Source organism: Scomber japonicus, chromosome 18 (assembly GCF_027409825.1).
Source record: "Scomber japonicus isolate fScoJap1 chromosome 18, fScoJap1.pri, whole genome shotgun sequence".
Lineage (NCBI taxonomy): Eukaryota > Metazoa > Chordata > Actinopteri > Scombriformes > Scombridae > Scomber > Scomber japonicus.
In genome coordinates this window covers 4,207,913-4,231,631 of record NC_070595.1, presented here as the reverse complement: position 1 = coordinate 4,231,631, position 23,719 = coordinate 4,207,913, and the positions used below count along the sequence as shown (strand labels likewise).

The 23,719-nt window shown below is 40.3% G+C and overlaps 1 protein-coding gene across 2 annotated transcripts in view; it reads right to left on the bottom strand.

Annotated features, from left to right (window-relative positions):
- Positions 1–16,299, bottom strand: part of LOC128378535 (potassium voltage-gated channel subfamily C member 1-like) — a 70,039-nt gene extending 53,740 nt beyond the window's left edge. The window contains exon 1 of one of the 2 annotated variants that reach the window (XM_053338099.1): positions 15,742–16,299. In XM_053338099.1, coding sequence (XP_053194074.1) covers positions 15,742–16,284 — 543 coding nt within the window. In that variant the 5' untranslated portion in view covers positions 16,285–16,299. The remainder of the gene's footprint in view (positions 1–15,741) is intronic. The other variant, XM_053338098.1, reaches the window with a different exon arrangement.
- Between the last annotated feature and the right edge of the window lie 7,420 nt (positions 16,300–23,719).

The window sequence follows — 23,719 nt, the reverse complement described above, 5'->3', positions numbered from 1 at the left end:
AAGTTGTCAGTGTGCAATATGGATAATCCGGCTAAACTACACAAGGCAGGTGTGAAAGTACCATTAAAAAAACCCTTAAGATTTTGGTTATAAGTATGAATATGACCTAACCTCCATAAAAATTAGCCCATCAAATACAGTCTTTAAATTAAGTTTTACAATATACATTTATTTTGTAATGTGTAAGTATGTAAATGTAATTAAATACACCTATACAAGTAGTTTCTCATTGTATTGGTTTGCCCTCTTATGGAAACAATGCGCAAAATGACATATTTGAATGTTATGTGTAATAATCAAACATCATTTTAGGCCAATTTTGGCAGCACTATACCCGTGTAAAAGCCCTATTTTTATGTGTGCTCCCAGGCTGTGGCACTACTGCTTTCCCCCAATCCCCCTAAGGAGGAATTGTTTAGAAAATCCTAAGATTACACCAATTAAATTCAGCTTACAGAGCTTCTCGTGGCACATAATAAGAATATCTGAACTGCTCTGTTTGTATGTGAGTATAAAGAAATAATGCAATCATCAGAAAAAATGAGTTTCCGGTGTCCTTCCAGAAGCCAGATGGCTCTGTGTCAATTCATTATTTAACATTAACAAAATGCCTTTATCATGCTTTTTAATGGCATAGGCTGGATGCTCGTGGCTTGTGATGGGAAATGCCCTCTCTGGTGGTTTGTACTTCAGCGATGTGGTGTTTATGGCCGGAGGGGTTGTAACAAGTGTGAAAGTGATACTGTTGCTTTGGTCAAACAAGTATGAAAGGTTTCTTCGGGTCAATACGTCCCATGAGAAAGCTCTTCAAATGTCATGTTTGTCATGAATAAATAAAGTCGTAGTGACCGCAGTTCGTGTGTGTGTGTGTGTGTGTGTGTGTGTGTGTGTGTGTGTGTGTGTGTGTGTGTGTGTGTGATGTTGATTTCAGATTGAACATATTTAGCTGCTACAGGACACAAATGTGGTTTAAGTTGAGCCTGGCTGTTAAAGCAGAGGTTTACCACACTGCTTCCTTATTCTAAGCCTGTTAAAGTCTGTAGGAGTTTTCTCTACTTAGTGCACAGATTTATCCTAAATCAGTCTGCAGGAAACAAAATGTATGGAGGAAGAAGCATATTAAATATCTAATAATGTATATATATTAGTAGACATAATAAAAAGAATATGGGCAGAATCCGACCAACTGCTAATAAATGATGGGATAAAGCCAAGGTTGGGTGAATTAACACACACACTACGATAGCTCATGTTCACTGACACATTCCAGTCACTTTAAATTTGCTGTTTTTTAAATGTGTGATACTGCCGATAATCATCGAGTGTGAGTCTACCATGAAGCCCTTTGAACAGCTGGCTTTTAATGTGAAAGGATTGCAGGAAGTGTGGAGTCTGTTGAAAGCAGCTTAACAGCTGTAACTCTATAACTGCAAACTAAAGCCAACTGGAATCAGTTAGCATTTATTAATGAACGTTCCTGTTCAAAATGAGAAACTCAGAGCAGCAGAATGGTGAAGAGGTGAATGATGGAATTACTGTTGTGGAAGAATTATTATGTAGAATTGATAAAATTTAAACACACACAGAGGATGTGTTGAACAAATTAAAAGCAGCAGTGGACCAGACAACAGACACTTTAAGATCAATTATCATCATTAGGATCAATTCAATAAAACAGGATCTTAAATATGAAAGTGTTTCAAAAGACTGTTCTGAGAACGTTCATATATAACTAAACTGTTTTCACAATTACATTCGTTGCACTGACAGATGTAATCATTCATATTTCTGAAGTCAAGGCAGATGGTGAACATATAAGATGCAGGTCCAGGTCTGCATCCTGAGTCCTGTTTGTGTTCAGGTTTAAGCAACAAAAGCACTTTAGGTTAATTTTAATGAAAGATTGTGATGTTGTTTAACCCTCCTGTTGTCCTCGAGTCAAGGAAGGAAGAAGGAAGGAAGGAAAGGAGGGAGGAAGGAGGGAGGAAGGAAGGAAGGAAGGAAGAAGGAAGGAAAGGAGGGAGGAAGGAAGAAGGGAAGGAAATGAGGGAGGAAGAAGGAAGGAAAGGAGGGAAGGAAGGGAAGGAAAGGAGGAAGGAAGAAAGGAAGGAAAGGAGGGAGGGAGGAAAGAAAGAAAGAAAGAGAGAAGGAAGGAAAGGAGGGAGGGAGGGAAGGAAGGGAAGGAAAGGAGGGAGGAAGAAAGGACGAAGCGAGGGAGGAAAGAAGGAACAGTCAAAACAGACGGGCTCAATTTGACCCGAGAGGACGACACAAGGGTTAAATTGGCCATTCTCAACCAGTGGGCATCAGAGCACCATCTAGTGGTCCACAGAAGAAGTGGTACCGCCAAATACCAAATTAAAATTACATATACTTTTTGTATTTGCAAGGCTGAATATTAGGGCTGGGTATTGATTAAAAAATGATAAATTGATACTGATACCAATTGAGTACTTCCTTCTGTACCCATTACACATTTTGTGCACTTGCTTTTATCTGGTGTAACAGGTGTGTAGTGTACTAGGCATGTAGTGTACCAGGCGTGTTGTGTACCAGGCATGTAGTGTACCAGTCGTGTAGTGTACTAGGCATGTAGTGTACTAGGACTGTAGTGTACTAGGCATGTAGTGTACTAGGCCTGTAGTGTACTAGGCGTGTAGTGTAACAGGCCTGTAGTGTACTAGGCGTGTAGTGTAACAGGCCTGTAGTGTAGACACACTTTAGAGCGTTGAGGTGGCATCTTGACTGCTGAACTGTTAAGTGTGCTTAAACGACTTCACCACCACAGACAGGTCGTAGCTGCTGTGGCAGTGGGCCAATCAGATGTCGCATTAAATCGAAGAAGGCTTGAGTTGATTGGCTGAGCTAGTCCATACAAATAGTCATATTTTCTAGCTCTGGGATTGATTACAGGTATCGTTTGACGGGAGACGTTTCAATGCTACTTGGTATCGATTTATTTCGGTCTGACTAATACCCAGTCTTACTTAATACGCTCAAGAATTTGATGGAAACCTTTATATTTTGGAACCTCTGCTTCAGAAGTCATGTCTCTGTCCACTGTGATGAAAATGAAATGATGGAGCTATCAACAGACAGCTGCCTGAAGCTTCTGCTCACACAAACTGACCTTTTTTTCATTCTGCATACTGGCTGTCAGTCAATATCCCTCTCTGTCAAAACGGCCAATCAAATGTCTGTCACCTTTCACCATCACCTCTTCATGTGAGTCAGGATTTTCTATTGTGACGGCCAAAACATCAAAGGAAAGGAACAAAGTGAAAGCAACTTTGAATGCTACTCTGCTTGTCAGCCTGTCATCCATCTCACCATAACTTTGCCAGAAGCAAGCGTCTCAAGTGTCTCACTGAGAGTCTTCATTCTGGACATTACAGCTGTACCATAACACTTATTGACATGTTATGTTTTTTTTACTCATTTATTTGGGACGGTGTATTCAGGAATTTTTTAACAATAAGAAGTGAACCTCAGTCTTTCCTTAACCTTAAACAAGTTCTGCCAGTGAATAAACCATAAAGAGTTTAATATTAATTTTGCAGATATTGTACGCCAACAACTAGGTACTTTGTCTATGTTCAATATCAACATTTATGCAACTTGAATATGTTAATTAACAACATTTTCTCGTTATATTCAACAACATTTTTGCTGTTGAAATTTAGTCATATATGAATGTAATTTCTAGGAAACTTTCTAGGAAGGTTATTTAATCATAATGATATCATGTTTTATTAACTGAATTTATTTTATATAAAACTTGAGTCTGTAGACTCAACTACAGCTGTCAGATAAATGAAGTGTAGTACATTTTTCTTTGAAATGTAGTAGAGTACAAATATAAAGTACTTATGGAAATATTCATGTAAAGTAATATAAAATATTATTAATGTAAAGTAATTTTAATGTAAAGTAATATTACATTAACTGTACTTAACTGTAGTTCTTGAGTAAGTGTTCCATTAATAATGACATTTTATACTTACATTTTTTATCATTTGGCAGACGCTTTTATAGAAATTTACAAGACAAGACAAGTTGACCGGGTACACGTGTAATGCGAAAAAGCGCTAGACAGAAGGTGTTTTTGTTGTTGTTTTTAAAAATAGGAAAGGAACAACAGGAAGTAAACAAGTGTTTAACCCTTCCACACATAGTGGTCACTACAGTGGACAGCTATTCAAAAGCTCTGTTCTTATATGCATGGATTTTGATGGCATAGTTACACTTCAGCCACCACAGTGACTAGTGCCTCATCTCATACACTACTTCTAGCTTTTTCGGTTGTAAATCAGTTGATTTATGTTAGTATAATCCGAGTTATCTGACTGAAGTTATCATAATTGATGCATGAAAGGGATGAGAAAAATCATAAGCAACAAAAAAGACGTGCAACAATCAACAAGGGCTAAAAAAGTGTTGAGTTGTTCACAGTGAGGTAATTGAGGTACATTTTGAGGTACATACTTGAGGTATATTTTGCTGCATTTTTCCTTTTAATAAAGTACTTTTAGTACTCTTCTTTCAGACAGAACCCCACTATTTATGACAGATGAGATGTAGTAATACTTTCCATGAAATTGTGCTGCAGTACCTAAACAAGCTGCATCTCAAAACTGAACCTGAAAATGCAGTCTGTACACTATTTCATCACTTCAGCGCTGCACGACGGCTGCTATTTGCCACCATTTGAAAGTGCCAACAAACAACTAGCAGCCCTCTCAAATTAAAACTGCGTACTTAGGTTGATTCAGCACTTCTTCACCTCGAGCAAAGCATCTATTTCAGTGTCGCTGATCGGTGCCAGCGCCCAATATTAGCCACTTCAGCGCTGGACAGCACAACAGGGGGGGTTAGGAGGGGTTGGACGGGGGGCAAACAGCACATGTAAAGCATTTCATTTTTCATAGGACAGCTCTGTTAGCTGAAACCTACACCTCACATCAGCTCTCTCAGCAGTGGACAGCTCAGAGGCTCAGCACACTGACAGGATTCATGCATTGTGGGCACTAAAAAAATCAGGCTTTCATCCAGGTTTTTGTGCAAGCTGACGACACACACACACATACACACACACACACACACACACACACACACACACACACACACACACACACACACAACTGACACACACAGCAAAATGATCTTCAATTTTGCTTATAACATAAATACTCAAACATTAAACAAATCTGTCTGGGACTTCTTTAATGAGGTTGCTAACGTGTTGCATTTTGGGGAATCCCTCAAGGAGCCTATAGAGGTACTTTTATTTTTTGTGTACTTACGCTTCCTTATATACTAAGAAAAACATCTCCTGCCTGAAAAGTCAAAATTCAGCTTTCTGTAAAGGTACTATATCTCATACGTAACTATGGCTCCATAAGTCAAACTACTGGGTTGGTATATCAGATTTAAATGATTGGACAGTTAAGGCGTCAGCTTCAAATAAAAAAACCCATTTACACCTGACATCAGCATGAGATCTGTATCTATATATCCACATCTAGATTAGAATAACGCATGTACATCAGTGGTATAAAATGATCAAAAATCGTTCTCATGACAGGACTATTGAGAGGTCACCTAATTATACCTACTTCCTGCTAGCTTAAGCTGCCCAGCAAAAGTCACACATAGGAGAAATAATTAACGGTCTAACTAATTTAAGATACAATATCAGAATTGAAATAAAGGGAACACTTATTAATAAGGCCTGGGATTAGATGTCATTGTATTGTCTAAAAGGGCCTCTCTTTCTGACAATAGAATCAGGATGCATTGAAAATTCCAGAAAATGTCTTCATGTGTGTGGAGGCTTGAAGGATTCAGGGTTTGAACTTCTCTTGAGCTATGTTTTGTTATCCTCAAAACCACCTAACCATTATTTTCATTATTGATTCATCTGATTAATTGATTCATTGATGCAGTGGGGGAAATATTGCTACTTGCAACCTCCCATAGCCTTTCAGATGTTCAGTGTATAATGTAATGTGATGAGGAAGAGCAGCAAATCATTGCATTTGAGAGGCTGGAGTGAGAATGTTGTGCATTTTACACTATTTTGCTTGAAAAAAACAAATAAAAAACCATACGTCACTATTTTTTAGAGCAGCAACTTGATAAATCAAAAAAATAAATCACCAAGCATTTTGGTAATCGCTGAATTACTGAGGAAAATTCCCAATATTTTCTGGTATTTTTCTGGAATATTTTCTGGTCTTCTATGACAGTAAACTGAATATCTTTGGTCACACTGAGCTTCAGGAAACAGTAATTGTTTTTTTTTTACCATTTTATTACATTTTATGGACCAAATAATTATTAAAATAATCAACAGATTAATCAATAATGAAAATAAATGTTAAATGCATCCCTGTTTTGTTGAAAATATGTTAATATGTGTGTGTGTGTTCACAGCTCCACAAGCCAGTAGCTTTCTTGTATTTGGTCTCACACCTCCAGGCTGGCTGTAACTGAGCTAATCCTCAGGGCTGCTTTTGTTGTCGGCGCGTCCATTCTGCTGCACAGCTGTGACAAATCAATGTGTCTTTGAGTGTGCATGTGTCCGAGCATGTGTATGTGGATGATGGAGTCCCCATGTGTTGCTGCGAGTTGTTGTATGCTAACAGGCACCTTAAACAGAGCATATGGTGTTATTAGCTGTAATGGGGCTACAAGGATACGGCGTAGCACACAGAACAGCTGCTGCCAACATTTCCTCAGATTTTCTTGTATTGAGACAGACAAAGTGACAAGAGGGGGAATCTTGATTGATTTCAGTCTGTATTGGTCTCTGGGGAGAGACAAGTACCAAGTCCAAAAGACATGTGAAAAGTAACTTCTTGTGGCTGTATGAATGATGACTCTTTCTCTCTCTGGATACTAGAGGGCACCATTAATATCCTGTCTTCTTTTTTTAACTATGACTACGATTTTTCCCGTACCTCAACCAAACAGTGATATTAGCATCAACTTAAGAAATGAGCCAAACAAGTAGCAGGTCAGAAAATGTTTACATGAGTCATTGTTTCAAAATGTCTCGTTTTGTCCCGACCAACAGTCCACTCAAAGATATTCTGTTCATGGTCATAGAGGATTAGAAGAAAAGTGAAAATATTCACTATTGACAAGCTGGAACCAAAGAATTCCAGAATGGATGGAGGGGTACCACAAAAAAAATGCATTTAATGTCAGCTTTTTAAAACTGTAATGAAGATCCTTTACAAACATCAATGAAGTTGCCTAACCCTAATAAGATCTGAACTAGTTTCTTTAGTTTGTTTACCATGACCGCATCCTTTTTCTAAGCTTAACTATATTGTACCTGCCATATGCAGATATTATAGAAAGAAAGTTGGCATTGGATATTGAATCAGCAGAATCGTCCCATTATTAGTTCTGCTTGGGTAACACACTTCCTAAATCCATGCCTTTAGTGATGACGTAACCTAATCATATTTATCAACTTTGCTTGCATTCACTTCTTTCAATGACAAGATGGGAAGAATGTCCATAAACAAGAATTCAAATAAGGAGATTGATACATTCTCATGAACTGTCTCTTTGACATTGAAAGGATGAATTGAATGATTTCACACTGAAACCAACAATGAATTGATTTACTGACAGGTATTGTGTGTGTATCCAAAGCCTGGTACATCTTATTGCACTTACACTATCCTGTTGCCAGAAATATTCTCTAGAAAACCAAATGTAGATTCATCCGCAGCTGAAAATAGTCCCCAACAAATGCACTGTTTTCTCCTGTTTGAGGTACACTCATAAAAAAACTACAGTGATCAGGTGTTTTAGGAAATTACTGAGCCTTTTTAAAAATGTAACTATATACTGTATATAAACCATAGACGTGTTTTTCAAACCAATGAGCTTGAAGGTGAGAGCCACAGACAAGCTAGAGAAGTCACAAAGTATTACGAGACGGACTAACACATATTTGTGGGGGTGGGGGGTTTTGGTAAACATGGGGATTCAATCAGTGATGAGTTTAGTGTGTTCACATGTAGCCAGTATGGTAGAAAAATCTGCTGCATCTCTCACCTCCTTCTCACACACACACACACACTGCACAGTACGTCATAGCAGATCATTCTGCAGTAATCTGCTGCATGTGTGAGTGCACTGTATGTATGGAGGCTGGGGGCTTATTACACATGCTATTTTCTATGCTCAATTAGCTGCTTCTGAGCAAGTGTGTGCCCGTGTGTGTGTATTTGTTGACCCCTAGTGAGGCGAGAGGACAGCGGAGATCACTCGGAGGTTAAACACTACTTGACATGTCATCAAATATTGTATGGGCTCCCTCTTTCTCTCTCTCTCTCTCTCTCTCTCTCTCTCTACCCTCTCCTCTTACGGTCACCCTTCTCTCTCCCTCTCTCTTCCTTTGCCTCTCTCTCTCTCTCTCTCTCTGCTGCGATGGGCGACACACGGAGAAAGAAAGCTCTGTCGCAGCATTATCCTGAAAAGCACAGAGGGGGAAGGGACCCTGGTGGATATATTGCCTATAGCGCAACGAAACCTCCAGAGAGGGAGGGGTGGTGGATGGTGGGAAAGCTTTTAAAAACAGAAGGAAAAACACTGAAAAATACCAGGAAAGAAAGTGAAAAAAGATGAAAGGTCCCAAAGAAAAAACTGCATGACAGACAGTTAAAATGTGTGTGATTAAATATCATCATCTGGTTGTTTGTTTTGCCGTAGAGGTATTATAGGATCCTGCAGTGATGTTACCAGCACCACGCTCTGTCCTGAAGGTCAGAAGTAATGTAGTGCTCCACAAATAACACCAGCAAACTCTTTTTTGGGGAGTGAATCTGTTAACAAATGGGGGCAGCTTGCAGCCACTGTCTCACCTTTGCTCTTCAGGGTTGGGTACCTTTCACATTTGAACTGATATCAGCACTAGTGCCTGTTTTTTCAGTCCTTTCTCTTTCTCAAATAACAAAGTAATATGTCTCTGTGATAACAAAGTGATACATTGTTATTACAGAGATGTCTTATCAATAGGTTTGCGTAGGATTTGCATGGTAGGCTAACAGTCCCTTAGCTCACATCTGTGTTGTAGCTACACAGCTGAAGGAAGGATGTTAACTTATACCGAGCAAGGAGAAATGGTAACGTGGAATTAATGAAGCAAAAAACAACTGGAGGAAAATTTCACCAGTGACCCCAAAATGTTTGTCTTAAATGTTTTTATGCCTAGAGGAATGCTATCTAAATTATGTTATTTTGTTGTTGTCGTTGGTTCTCCATCACTACTACTAGCTAATTAAAATAGAAATACCAATGCTGAGGCGAGAATTACACGTATGGGATTGTGAACATACTTCAAAGGGTGGTTACTTTTGCGTGATTGGCTGTTAGCTACATTCCTATATAAACATAGTGTTAGCATGCTAGGCTAACAGTCTGTTAGCGGTATGACATTGTATCCCTTCTGCGGCGTCTTTCAGAACACGTGTGAGAAAACTGACATCTATCTCGTGTCTGTGTTGTGGCTAGCATAGTTAGTTAGCTTAGCATAAAGACTGGAAGAAGGAATACGCTAACTGTACCAACTCCTCCACAGCTAGCTAATTAAAGAGAAATACCAATGCCAAGACATGTATGTGGCTGTTTATAGGAGTGGTTACTTTCGTGTCCACACCATGATCCATCATTATTATTGTTAGCTACAGCCGTACAAATAGCAACATTAGCATTCATCTAGCTCTTTAACTAAATGCTCCACTGGTCTTGTTCACTGATAAGAGCTGGATTAGAGAACAGTATAGCTTATAAAACAAAACAAAGAGCTAAAAGAAGCTAAAACTACCAGTGTTAGCTACTTAGCTAAAGAGACAGTGATAATTCTCTGTAGGTTTGTTACTAGGAGCGACTCTTTTAACATTTCAGTCATTTTATTCATTACTGTTAGTATAGTATTGGTTAGAATAAATTAGTGTATCCACCACCATGCTGACATCCTTTAATGGGCTCTACTAGCACAGTTTTTAATGTGTGTCTAGCTTAATAGAAATGTTCTTTAATCAGATTATTTTACATGAAACTAGCTGCCTCAGCTGTCAGTGTGAATGCATTCATATGTTAACAGTAATGAGAAGTACGTATTCTCTGCCTGGCAGTGTGGCGGCAGTTAGAGGACGGCATGTATGACATCATCAGTCTGATAATGGTGAACCCAGAAAACTTCCAAAAACAGCTCAAACCAAAGCCTCTGAAAATAAGGTCAAAATGACATTGATAGTACCACAATAGACTTTGCTGTGTGCGGCTGTACAGTTAAGTGTGTGTAAGTGTGTGTGTGTGTATGTGTGTGTGTTTGCCACTCTGTCGGTATTTGTTTCTCTCCTTCAGGGACTGGGAATTGCCATCACACCCTGTGCTGTGTGAAAAGGAAAGAGAGGGAGAGAGGAGGAATGTATGCGTGTGTGTGTGTGGGAAGGGTTTTGCTTACAAAGGAACACCATTCAGCTGAGACGTCCGCCTGAATGAGTCGAGCTGAGACGTACGGCCTGATCAATAAACGGATACGAGCATCCCAGCCTGCCGAGCTCAGCAAAAAAAAAAAAAAAAAAAGATGGAAAAAAGGGGTGTGTTTGGACCTGGAAACGAAGGGGTGCAGAAAGTGACCCCCCCCCCCCCCCTTCTCCATTTTTTCTTCTTCTTCTACTACTGTTTCTTCTAAATTTTCACCCCTCCCCCCCCCACACAGCCAAAAACAGCTCCCATCCTCTCACCCCCTCCCCTTCCCTCTCTCTCTCTCTTTCTTTCTCTCTCTCAGTGTCTCCCTCTCCTTCTCTGCAGCAGACTAGAGTGCAGTCAGCTACTACAGGGACTGCAGTGTTACGCTATAGCACAAGCAGAGAGAACCAGAGGAGGAGGGGAGGAGAGGGATAGATGGAGGGAGAGGACGAGGTGGTGGTGGTGGTGGTGGGGGGGGGGGGGTAGGGCGGTGGGGGGTCGGGAGCGGGGGTCTGAATAGCGATAATAAGCAATCCAGCACTCAGCTCTGAAATCGTGGTAATAAAGCAGCCCGAGCTGTCAGTGGCGATGACGGGGAGGAGAGGGGAAAGGAGGAGGGGGGGGGGGGGGGGGGGGGCAGGACTGTGCAGACTGTATAGCAGAAGAGACGAGAGGAAAGAAAAGAAAAAAAAAAGGAAAGATGCTGTGCTTTTGTGAGGACGTTACACACGATACAAGTGATCCTGTCCTTGATTTTCACAATCGCTCTCACTCTCCGAACATTCCCCCCTTCTTTAGTCTTCGGTGGAGATGTTGGCTTCACCCGCCGAGCTAATCAGCTAAAAACCGAGCCGGGCTGCCTGACCTCAGCCTACCTGAGCTCTGCTGCTGCTGCTGTTGCTGCACCGCCTACCCCCCACCCACCCTTTCCAACCTATCTTTATGTCACCGTGCTGGCACCGAAACTATTGACTGCAACACTTTCAAAGTCACCTCAGCAGTCATACTGATGCTCCCTCTACACTCTCTACACCCCCCCCCCCCCCACCTTGACACACCCGCAGCTCAATTTGTCTTTTTTTTTTTTTTACTGTCAGCCCCCCCCTTCACTCCTTCGATCGGATCATTCAGCTGCCATTTCATTTTCTGACTTGTCGGATTTTATGCGTTAGACGGATGCGGGAAGCAGGGCTTTCTGGTCAAAGAGCGTTCCACGTTAATAAGCTAAAACACAAGATGCAGCTACGCCACCAAGACTCGGTCCAAACCTTTTCTTTTTATTATTCTTTATCGTTTGGAACCAAGCAGTGGTTCTCAACCTGTTTGAAGTACTGTCCTCCCCCCTAGTGATAGTCTGACATGGACCCACTGGCATCTACTGACACTTCCATCTGTACATATAATTAGTACGAAGACACATTCACTTAACTACACAGCCAGCCAGTGGTGGATCTTCACTTTAACTGTTAGAAAATGGAATTGCATCATTTTCCCTGCAAGCTTCCTTCACTGATGAGCTGTTTTTACGTCAAGATTCACATAATCCACACACTGAGTTTCTACCTGGTTACATAAATGGCAAACTACTTCCAAATGTTTGCATTAGATGGACATTATAAGGGGAAATGTTCCCATTTCTATTTGTGCTGGCCTGGAAGAAACTCCCAAAGAAAGCACATATGGTCCAAAAGTTATACTTGAATGAATTTTGAATAAAACATATACATGTTTTATCTTTTCAGTTACGACCTCACCAACTCACCAACCACCAACTTCCTGTACATTTGATGGAATAGATCCATGTTTTTTTAATTAGAACCTGACCGATATATCGGTTAGCGGATATTAACCTATCACTATATATTGGTATCGGCCTACACATTGTCCAATATTTTTTAATTTTTTAACTTTATACAGGTGACATTTTCTGTGTATTGTGTATTTTCTGTGTATAAGTTTTTGGTTGTTGATTAAATTATTAAATTCCCAGTTAATGTACTATTTCAGTGCACTGATGTCATTTTATACAGTACAGTTTATTGTTAAACAGTAAAATATAGTTTGATAACCACGTATAAGGGATCATTATATACAATGTGTGTTTATGTATAAATTTAGTATATGTAAGATTATTGACCAATACATTGACATTGGAATGTTTTTACTCCCTAATATTTGTATCGGCATTGTCTCCAAAAATCCAGTGTCTAGTCCAATAGTCTAGTAAGTGTTGGCTTCAGACTTTTCTGATGTTGGATTTCTGTAACTTTCCGAAATAGACGATCTGACATTCACGACCACTTGGTGCAGCAGTGATTGGCTAGCTGTGTGGTGGTGAGAGAGCCACCGCTGGGTTTTGACTGCTCTCACAAGCTCATTTTCTTCTCCTTGCTTGACTATTTTTGTCACTTGTGAACAACCAAATACAACAGTATGAATGTTCTCCAGGAGGGACCGTCTAAAAATGTCCATTGTTGTACCTGTACTCAGGTTCATCTAAAGGTAAGGAAGAAAGACTCCAAATTTCAGAATATGTCCAATGAAATCAATCAAACAAAATTAGATATTCTATGTGCATATTTATTTTTAAATTTCTCAATCCAGTGTAAAACCACCACAAACCAAAAGAACTACTGAACTATCTGTAGAGTAATATTACCTGAGTGTGAGTGTGTGTATGTGTATCTGTGTATGTATTTGCATTTGCTGATGTGTATTTATTCCTCCCTTCAATACAGGTGCACACTGTTTGTGCTTGTGCCTCAGTGAGTGTGTGTGTGTGTGTGTGTGTGTGTGTGTGTGTGCAGCATGTGTGTCTCTATCCTAGAGTCACAGAGAGTGACTGAGTCAATATGCTGTCTCTTTGCGTATAGCAGAGTCCACAGAAAACACACCTCAACACACAATGATCAGGTCAGCACTGGCCTCTGGCTCTGCGAACGGCCATAGATTTTTTAGAAAACAATTAAGCAGGAGGGAGGCAGAGGGTGAGAGGTGGAGGACTGACCGCATGGGGAGAGGGGAAATGAAGAGGTAAATAAGGAAAGATGGAGTACATAAGAGAAACTAAGCAAGGTGGTAAAACACAGAGAAACTGAGAAAAGTGTCCAAATCCAAAGAGTTAACATGTGGATTCTTTAAGTTCTACTTCCTGTCCAGAGAAAAGTTCTATCTCAGTCCAGAGAAATGTCCACAATAAGTAGGCATGTGTGTGTTTACAGGACGTCCAAAAGGGACAGGCTGAAAAGCAACCCTGACTTCTTAAAAAACTGTTTATATACTGCTAAATGTGTTTTATCCTCTTAAAATTATGTTTAGTTATTGCTACATTTTTTTCGTGTTTTTTTGGAGGAAACATTTGCAACACAAAGTTCATTCAAGGAGACCCAGAGACCAAGTTTGGGTCCTGAGTGTGATTACATTTAGCCCACAGAAACATTTTAATTAAACTTTTTTTTTGGTTATATATCTAATTTTTTTGTACTACAATTTTTTAAACGATTTCAAAGAGTAATATTCCCCTAAGCTTCACCTGCTTTAAGTTACACAAGCATAACTATAAAAACATGAATCATGCTTTAATTTCAGGGAAAACCAGTCAATCAGCACATCATTTTCTCACTAACTTTCATATTTTTAAGACATTTGATATTCCAAAATAGTAGTATATAAATGTAACTTTAAGAGGGCAGTGTTAGGTTAGGGTATGGTTAACTAAAACAACCACAACACTTGGTTAAAATCCTCCTTCTCTTCTCTGTGCAGAATGATGCATGTGCAGAGTGTGTTTTCACATTCAACTGCAGAGGGAGGGAAACCTTCTCTTTGCTCATCTTAAATCTCCGTTTAAGTATCTACAAGCATTATTTGTGACATCATGAGTTTGGAGCCAATGGCGGTCCTGTGAAACTTATGAAATTATAAATGAAAGTGAAGCAGGAGACATCGTGTCTATCCAACACTTTATCTTTTGAAAATGATTTGTTTATTCATAGATTCTGATTGTTTTTTTAATGAAGGTAAAGTAATAGATGTAATGAGGTTATTTAACTTTCTTTATCAGACCTAAATGAGTATTTTTCTGTGTTAAACATGTGTAGAGGTGATTTTGAAGGATATAGGGAAAGAAGGGAATATTATCTGTTGCTGCATGTCCACATCCACACCCTAAAGGACAAACCTCATCCTGCATTCATACTGGACATCAATTATGAACCATCCAGTATGAAAGTAATCTGAGTGATACTGGCCTGTGAGCTGTACATTCCATATTTGAGCTTTATTGGATAATGCAAATTATTCCACTGTCACATGTGTGCCTTTTGTGCTGTAAATCAATGCAGAGAATTTTATATCTAATTCCAAACTACATGCGTATACATCACTTACCAGCACTCCTAACTTACACCAGTAAATATGACTGCATTCATGTGCACATATGCGTGCGTACCCATAGAAACACACAAGCCCTGCAACCTCATGGATAATGTCTGAGGCTCCTGCTGTTTGCAAGATTTTTTTAAATTTTTGCTTCATCATAAACATGTTAGATATGAAAGGACTACTCACCATCCTTTCGATTTTCACTCTCACTGACTTGGTGATTAATTGTTGTTGATTGTTGGACCACAGAATTATTTACACTGAATGTGGACTGAATCCCAAATTGGGGTAATTCCTAATTAAATCATGTTAAGACTGTGCAGTGTTTGCAGAGAGAGAGAGAGAGAGAGAGAGAGAGAGAGAGAGAGAGAGAGAGAGAGATGCGCACTGTCATCAATGGAAAAGATTTAGGGCAGAGAACATGGTAATTAAGTGGAGGAGAGGGGAGATAACCAAAACCAAATGCGCCAAAATAAAGAGAAGGAAAAATAGGTAGGAAGAGAGGGACAAATGGAACATCCTTTATCTCCACTGAAAGTCTGATTTCATGATGTCATCTATTTTTTGTTTACTTCTTGAAGAGCACTGCAGTCAACTTGACACCGATCCATTCCTCCAAAAACAGTGTGGGGGGTTACTTTGCGCGCAACGATGCGCAGCGGCAAAACAGTGCCAAATGTGGGTATGTGTTCACGCACGCGCCAAAGAAAGAAAGAAAGACAGGAAGACAGAAAGAAAGAAAGAAAGAAAGAAAGAAAGAAAGAAAGAAAGAAAGAAAGGATGAAAGACAGAAAGAAAGAAAGAAAGATGTGCAATGCGCAAAAAAATGCTGTAGTCTAGAATGCTTATCCAGTCACTCACCCGGGCGTATTTGGAGGAGTAGGGGTCCTCGAATAGTGCCCACATATTGGGCCGCCACACCTCCCACCACGTCGCCTTACGGCCATCCTCCTGCATGCACAGCCGCTTCAGGTCGCCGTCCGCCCCGCCGGTGAGCGCCGGGTCATCCTCGGGTGCGTCCGGCTCGGGGGTCTCGAAGCTGTCCAGGGCTTCCTCTGCGTCGCGATGCTGCCGGTAGTTCATCCAGCAGCACGCCTCCACGTCTGTCTCATCGATGCCCCAGAAGGCGAGCTCTTCCTCGAAGAGCGGTCCGCACACATCATTGGGGCAGTGGAGCTTGCCAGTGCGGTAGTAGTTTAGGATGAAGGCGAAGGTGGCCGGGTGGCGATCGAAGAAGAACTCGTCGGACTTGGGGTCGTAGTCGAAGTTGCTGTAAGCGTCGGGCTCTGTCAGCCAAGATAAGCGTGTTCCCGGCAGCGTCTTCAGGGTGCTCCGGTAGGTTTCGTGTCGGATCCCGCCGCAGTTTATCACGATCTTCTCGCTATCTGACGCCGAGCAAGTCATGGCTGCGCTGGAGCATGCTTCGGTCGGTGCGCCCGACTGGTGCTGCTACTGCGGCTACTGCCCTTCCCCATCCACCGTCGGTCCCCGTTCTGTAGGCTTCTGTTATACCGTCCCGGCAAGGAGTCACTGAGCCAACTGAGAGGAGGAGGAGAGAGGAGGAGAGGAGGAGTCTGCATATTTGTGTGATGGAGAAGAGAGAGAGAGAGAGAGAGAGAGAGAGAGAGAGAGAGAGAATATGTGGGATGCGGATTTTATGAATGCCTGACTGACTGATTGACTGACTGATTGAATTCGTATTATCGGATCATTTGAAGTTATTAAAGTCAAAAACTGCAATGGCTGCTAACAAAATGTATTTACATTCTGCTCTGTTGGCTAAGAATATTGAACAGAACTGCAAATAAATAAGATTGATTGGAATGAGAGGCAGCGAGAGATAGAGAATATGCTTCTGATTTTCACTGCAAATACTCATCAAACTGGCCAGAAGCATGGACACCGGAATATATCTAAGTGTTGAATTAAACTGTGTTCATTTATCTGCTGCTATAACAACCACCAGTCTTCTGGTTGCAGGCTTTCCAGTAAATGGCAACCTGTTTGTTGCCATTTACTTACAGTACTAGAGCATTAGTGATTTCTTTATGGAGCTGGTTTCATGGGAAAAGGACCAACACAGTTGAACTAAGGAGCCCAAACTAAGAAAAACATCCCCAGACTACAAGTACAATTAATGTGGACTAAAGGAGGTCCAAGCCAAAGGACACTGAAGGGCAGCAGACCATCACCAGAACACAAATTTTGATGTAGGGTTCGTCTATAAAGAGTTATTATGCTCTCGTCTTGTATATAACAAATATGCACATTTGAAATGAGTTAAATGAACACAAACTAAATGCCACACTGTGAACTCCAGACTTTAGGGCTCCAGACTGTCCTGGGCGATAAGCTTGCCATCATATCATTCATCTGCCTGCATTTCACTGCCTTCCTGGTTCCTCTCTGGGTGTCTTTGTAGTTTCAATGCAACGGCTGGTACAAATGGAGATAACGGTGCACATTTCCAGTGTCTCCTCAGGGTAATTTATGGCATTGTACTTCACACAAAAACTGACATAACTAGTTGTGTGAAGAATAAAAAAAGGTGCTGGTATAGAATTCATCCAGCATTTACAGTGCAGAGCCTGCAGAGGCCTTTTGAGGCTTTCTGCTGACTCGGCACATATATCAAAGAAAACTGACTGATACGAATCTTTTGAATTCTTATTGGAACCAGTGGCTCCAACTGTGATAGCACACGTAGTCATTTCAGAGCATGATGTTAAGAAAAATGTATAGTCCTCTCAGTTGTAATTTCAAAACAAAAAACACCAAAGCAAAGGTGTCAGGAATGGATTAAACTGTGAATGGTAAGTTGCATCTGTTTGTATGTCTGGCTATTAAGCTTACTACCTAAAGTAGTAACCAAGTGTTACTTCCAGAGTGAAGAAGCTTGCACATCACTAACTGACTGATTTGTATGAGACTATCCCCTCAAGAAAAATTACGCAATAGGTCATAATGTGAGTTGGCCAAAAACAACATATGGTTACATTTGATTGGCATCTAGCAGCTGTAATATGACACACAATATGACCTGGAGCAGTGGTGCAATTCAGAGGGTAAATACTAGATACTGTATATGTGGACAGATTTCCTAATTGAGATGAGTGGTGATGATGGAGGCATTAACCCAACAGTGGACTTTACCAGAGCAGACTCGTGTTCGTTTCCTGTTTCCAACCATGAGTCATTACATTTATGGTCAGAAGTTGGAATTTCTGAGTTGCCAAATTTCAATGTGACTCTGAAGGTTGGAAGAACCTCATCGCCCTGACCTCAAAATCCAAGATGGCTGTCCTGTGCATCAAAGGTGTGAAAATTGTAGTAATACTCTGTTTATTAGCACTTGTCTTATGCACTTGCTGTACCTGTCTTATTTGAGTCTCATGAAACACACAGCACTGTCCAAAATGCGTTTTGATCAACTAGTATGCTATCAATAATTAACCTGGCTAAAACTGGTTTTCTGACTTCTTGAACTGGAACATTTCAAACTTGGGTGTGTCATTATTCCCAGCTCCACCTTCCAAGGTAAATGGAACACAGCATTATTGTAGCCATGATGATAAAGGTGGCCTAACTTTAAGGCTGTGCCTGGAATCACTCCCTTATTCACTGATTCATTACTCCCTGTATAATAAACACTGAGTAGTTCACCCAGCAAATCAAGATCTCATCATTTTGTATCATCGCCATTGTCGTGTTCAAAATTTGAAGAAAGCGATGCAGTCGATGTTTGAGAGTTCAAAAGTGAAAGTGTTTATTTGACAAAGCAAATAATTATACAGGGAAGTTCTGGAGTAGAAGCCCTGAATATGCATTTTCAATTCCTTTTTTTTTTTTTTTTTTGTCCTTCTTTGGGCGTTTTCCATATCATAGGTGGACATGTCATATGCTTTAAGTTTTTTGTTGACTGAGGTCAGTGATCTGTAAAAAAATAGATAATGAATTTGGAACCAGTTCCAATTAGCCCACAGGAATAAACTGTCCGCTATTTGTTCCGCATTGTTTTACTTTCTTCCTCCCTGGTATCGGCTATTGTGGCCTTCTGCACTTCAGAAAGGGGAAACATACTCACTTCTGTATTGAAGACCTTGAATTTAAGGTCTTAATCCCCTCTGTGAACCTTTAGAGTCAGTGATTCACAGCATCATTTCAAACCACAACAACCACTCTGTTTGACTCTACATTTTTTGATGAGATAAGCAAACTTATTAGTATTACATTATGTCTGATTAAAGTTGATTAGCAAAAAGGGTACAAAACCTCACACCATCAGCTGTAGAATCACATGACAGTAGTTTTCACATCTTTAAAATGTGGTGCATTGTATTGTGGGATCATTAGCAGAAAGTAGTGTACATGCTATGGACACTATGTACACAGAGAAATGATGTCGTCCTGCTGATTACTACCAATAGGGGCGCCATATTAAAAAACACATTCTGAAGTGGACAGTCAAACAATGTATTTGGTCGTTTCATTTGGAGGACTTGTTAGTTTGTAAAGGTTAAAAAACAGATCCTTCCACAACTACTGTGTAGAAGTATGTCCTAGATGTTATCACAGTTTAGGTTCATGCTAGCAATTCTGTTCTGAAAACTGGTTTAGGTGATGTTTAAATCCTAGCAACGCCAGATAATGCTACCTGAGCTAGTGCTTTGTTTGCCAAACACACTGGCTAGCCTTCATCCTGACTGCTTTTACTCTGTTGTAGCATTAAGTGAAGCATACTGTTTGGCAATACAAATGAGTAGGCTATGTAAGCTAAGTATCCAAACAGTTACATTAGCACAAAATGATCTTATGTTACATTTTCTTATTGTATTTATGATGGCGAGACTATAGCTGTTTCTTTATTTCCATGTCTTCTGCTATCAGCTAGCAAGGATGCTGACTTTTTTTAAACCTATGATGTGTTAGCTTTAGCCTCAGTCATTAACATGATTTAATGAATGCAGCCATCAAGACCCACATTTACAAGATTCTCCTTTTAAACGAGTCAGCTGGAAACATTCAAAAGTCAGCTTTTGATGTTTTTAAACAGCACACAGAGATAACGTTAGCTTAGTAGCCGGCAAGCAAGAAATGAAAAGCCACTTTTACCAACTGCTGTCTGAAATAAAGTACCAACTGTTTCAATAATAACTAAGAATTTAAAGGGGCACTATTATCACTGTTAACTGCATACGTGTGATGTGTGAACCGAAAGCTTGACAGGCAGCAACAGTAACTATAAGTAGATATGGAAAGTGGACGGACACATTTTATATTCAAGTCAAGGCATATTAACATTAAACTGTACTTAAAGCTGCTCGTTCTGTGAAACAGCCCCTCTCTCTGGGTTCAATTATTCATGGGATTATGTGTCAGCAGTTTTTTAAGGTTGCAGCTGATAAAAAAACATCCATCACATACTGTACATATGTGGAGTTCTCAAAGGAATTGAAAATACTCTAAATGCCACTACCTCAACATCTGTATTTAAGACTTAGTATATAGTGTCCTGCATTAAAATCAGTCTCCTTTACCAAAGCTCTCCTCCTGTCCTCTTTGGCCTCTCTCTCTCTCTCTGTCTCTCTCTCTCTCTCTCTCTCTCTCTCTCCCTCTCTCACTCTCTCTCTCTGTCTCTCTGCTGCATCACTCCCTTCCTCCACACTGTCTTTCAATCTACTAAAACACTTGGCTCAATTAGAGTGGAGCAGGAGGGATATGATAGAGTGTTTCACGCCCACCGTCCATTCTCTCTCTCTTTCTCTCTCTCTCTCTCCTTTTCTCTCTCCCTCCCCTCCCTCCAACACCAGCGAAAAAGAGAAAGAGAGAAAGAGAGAGAGGCCAGAAGCAGAACGAGTATTTGCTGAGCTCCACAAAATGGGGAGAAAAGACTGCAGACCATCAGATCATTAGTGCTCTCCCCATTTTCTCTGTTTTCTCTCTCTCTCTCTCTCTCTCTCTCTCTCTCTCTCTCTCTATCTCACAGTGTATTCTCTCCATTTCTCTCTCTCTCTCCCCACCTCTCTTTATCATCTCCACTGCTAGTCCCCCCCCCCTCTCTCTGTCTCTCTCTCTCTAGTGCAGAGCTAATGTGCTGCGTTGGTCTGTTGAGAGCAGTCTGCAGCACTGTGCACTGCTGTATAAGGTCCACTCTGACATCACTGGAACACACACACACACACACACACACACACACACACACACACACACACACACGATAAGCTGCTACAGTCTCAGTCAGTGGAATACCTTAAACCTCCCACATGCACACACACTCATGAATGTCCTGCTTGGAGAGAGGATCTCCTCATCCAACAGAACCTGTGTCTACTCTACTACTGATCTGCAACAGTAAATATGCTTTGGAAGGACCATTATGGCAAAATACGGCAAAATGTTTATCAGCATAATCGTTCGATAACATATTTCCTTACTTTTCCTATAACATCACCCTCTCAATATAATATAGGCTTGTTGCCACAGTATGATTCAGCTGTTTTATGGTTATGGTTTTCAGTTCACAGCTGTCTGTTAATGCTCAAGTAACTAAAGTGATGCAGTCCTGCTTTCTCCAACTGAGACATTTAACTAATATTAGGTCAATTCTTTCATTAGCAAATCTAGAAAAGGTCATTCATGCTCTTATATCATCTAGACCTGACTACTGCCGCGTATTTTATTCAGTTGTAAAAACGCGGAAACATCCAACGATTGAGTCTTGATACAAAGCACTGTTGCCTGTGAATTTTACAATTGATGTTAAGATTTTAATTATAGGTTTTAACGCCTTGCAACACCCCATATGAGTGTGATCGCTACTTGAGATCCTCTATCAGGGCTCTGTGAATAGTTCCTCACCTTGTCACTAAGGGGGGACCGGGCCTTTACTATCCAGACCCTTTAACTGTGGGACTCTTAAAGGTCTAAGGCTGGCAAATTTAGTATCTTCTTTTTTTTTCCTCAACTGATGTCATTTGCAAGGCTGCATTACTACCCACAGGGGCCCCTGGGCACTTAAGCTCATGCCCCCCCCCACTCGAAACTACTTTTATTTTATTCTGATTCGATAACGCTGCAGTCAGGTGGAAACCTTGTAATTCCAAATTTTGATACCAGGTTTCCAACAGTGACCAAACATCAAGAGTATGGCTCAAGCCTTGTGTCATATTTCTGGAGACCCAATAAAAAAAAAAAAAAAAAAAAGCACACACACTTTTTCCCTTCCATTATCGAGGGCCCCTTTCTGCTCAATGACCCCTGGGCACCAGCCATGGCCATTCGTGTAACTATTATTATTATTTTATCTTGATTTTTATGATTTTATTCACTTACTGTAAAGCACCTTGTAGGTCTTTTTGAATGGTGCTATTGTAAGATAATTACTTGATTACTTACCTTCAGTAATCCTAAAAGTAAGAGACTGAGAACAGAAGCCGTCAACAGTCAACTGGGACTCCAACGAAACAATGACAACAGTAGAACAGCCTCTCAAACCCCATACATTCATACACTTTATACTACTGTGTTGCGTGTGGGCGTTATTAGTTTAGTGTCGGGTCAATCTGTGTGTCAGGTCAACCTGACCCGAAAAGACTCCTTGAAAGGCTTGTTGCGACATCCCCAACTGGTACGACTGTTGACCTTTCATCTCTCTTGTTGTTCTCACATTTTACCATGATGCACACATATCTGCACTATATGGATAAAGTTATTATAATCATGTTGAGGCACACACAGCACAGGTTAAGGAAGGGTGAAAATATTGGTCTTAGTTTGATATTAAAAAATATTTCATATATTGAAAATAAAGTGATCTAAAGCAGTAAACGTAAACAGCAGTAAACGTAAACGTAAAGTGTAAACAAACTGGTTGTAGATATGAATGCAGTTGGCTGTAATGTCTGTTCCAGGGCAGCTAGTTTCTACATTAAAGGTGCAGCGTGTAGAATTTGGTGGCATCTAGCGAAATGGACTTGGCAGAAATGGAATATAACATTCATATGTATGTTTTAATCAGTGTATAATCACCTGAAAATACAGATTGTTCTGTTTTCATTACCTTAAAATGAGCTCTTCATATCTACAGAAGGAGCGGGTCCTCTTTAACAGAGGCCACCATGTTGCACCGTTATGTTTGTACAGTAGCCTAGAACAGACAAACCAAATACTGACTCTAGAAAGGACCTTTTGTGTTTTTCGCAAGTTTCACAGCCATCAAAACTTCTCCTACACGCATGGAAGAGGAGTTTTAGGGGAGGTGTATTCACTTGGTTGCAATCTGCAATCTGACCACTAGATGTCAATAAATTCTACACGCTGGTCCTTTAACTTTTGTTCAGACGGAGATGAACATTTGAAATGATTTGTGTAAAATTATTGTGACGAAGTGTGTGAGACCATACCTACATCTACTTCTGCTTAGATAGACCTGAGATCTTATTTAAAGGGAGAGTTGTTGGTTTGAAAGAGAGCAGAAAGACTTGAGTTGAGATTTCGTTAGTTAAACCAGTTAAGGTAAGCTTAACCTCCTGAGATTGGTATGCATCTTTAATTTCCCCTTGATATTTGGGATCAGTAAGACCTGATAAGCACAAAAACTAAGCATTGTCTTTGAACAGGAAGTAGTTTTTGAAATAAATAATGTCTTCATATGGGGACAATGGGTTTATCTTACTGTATAAAACAATTAATTCACCAATGTATAAAACTGTTTATTTCCTTATATTTTTTATTTCCTTACATTTACACCTTTCCTTTGCCTCAAACAATTCTTCCTTATTAGCAGTGTTATTAAACATAAATAAACAAGCTTCAACCATAAAATTTGATACGGTTTTGT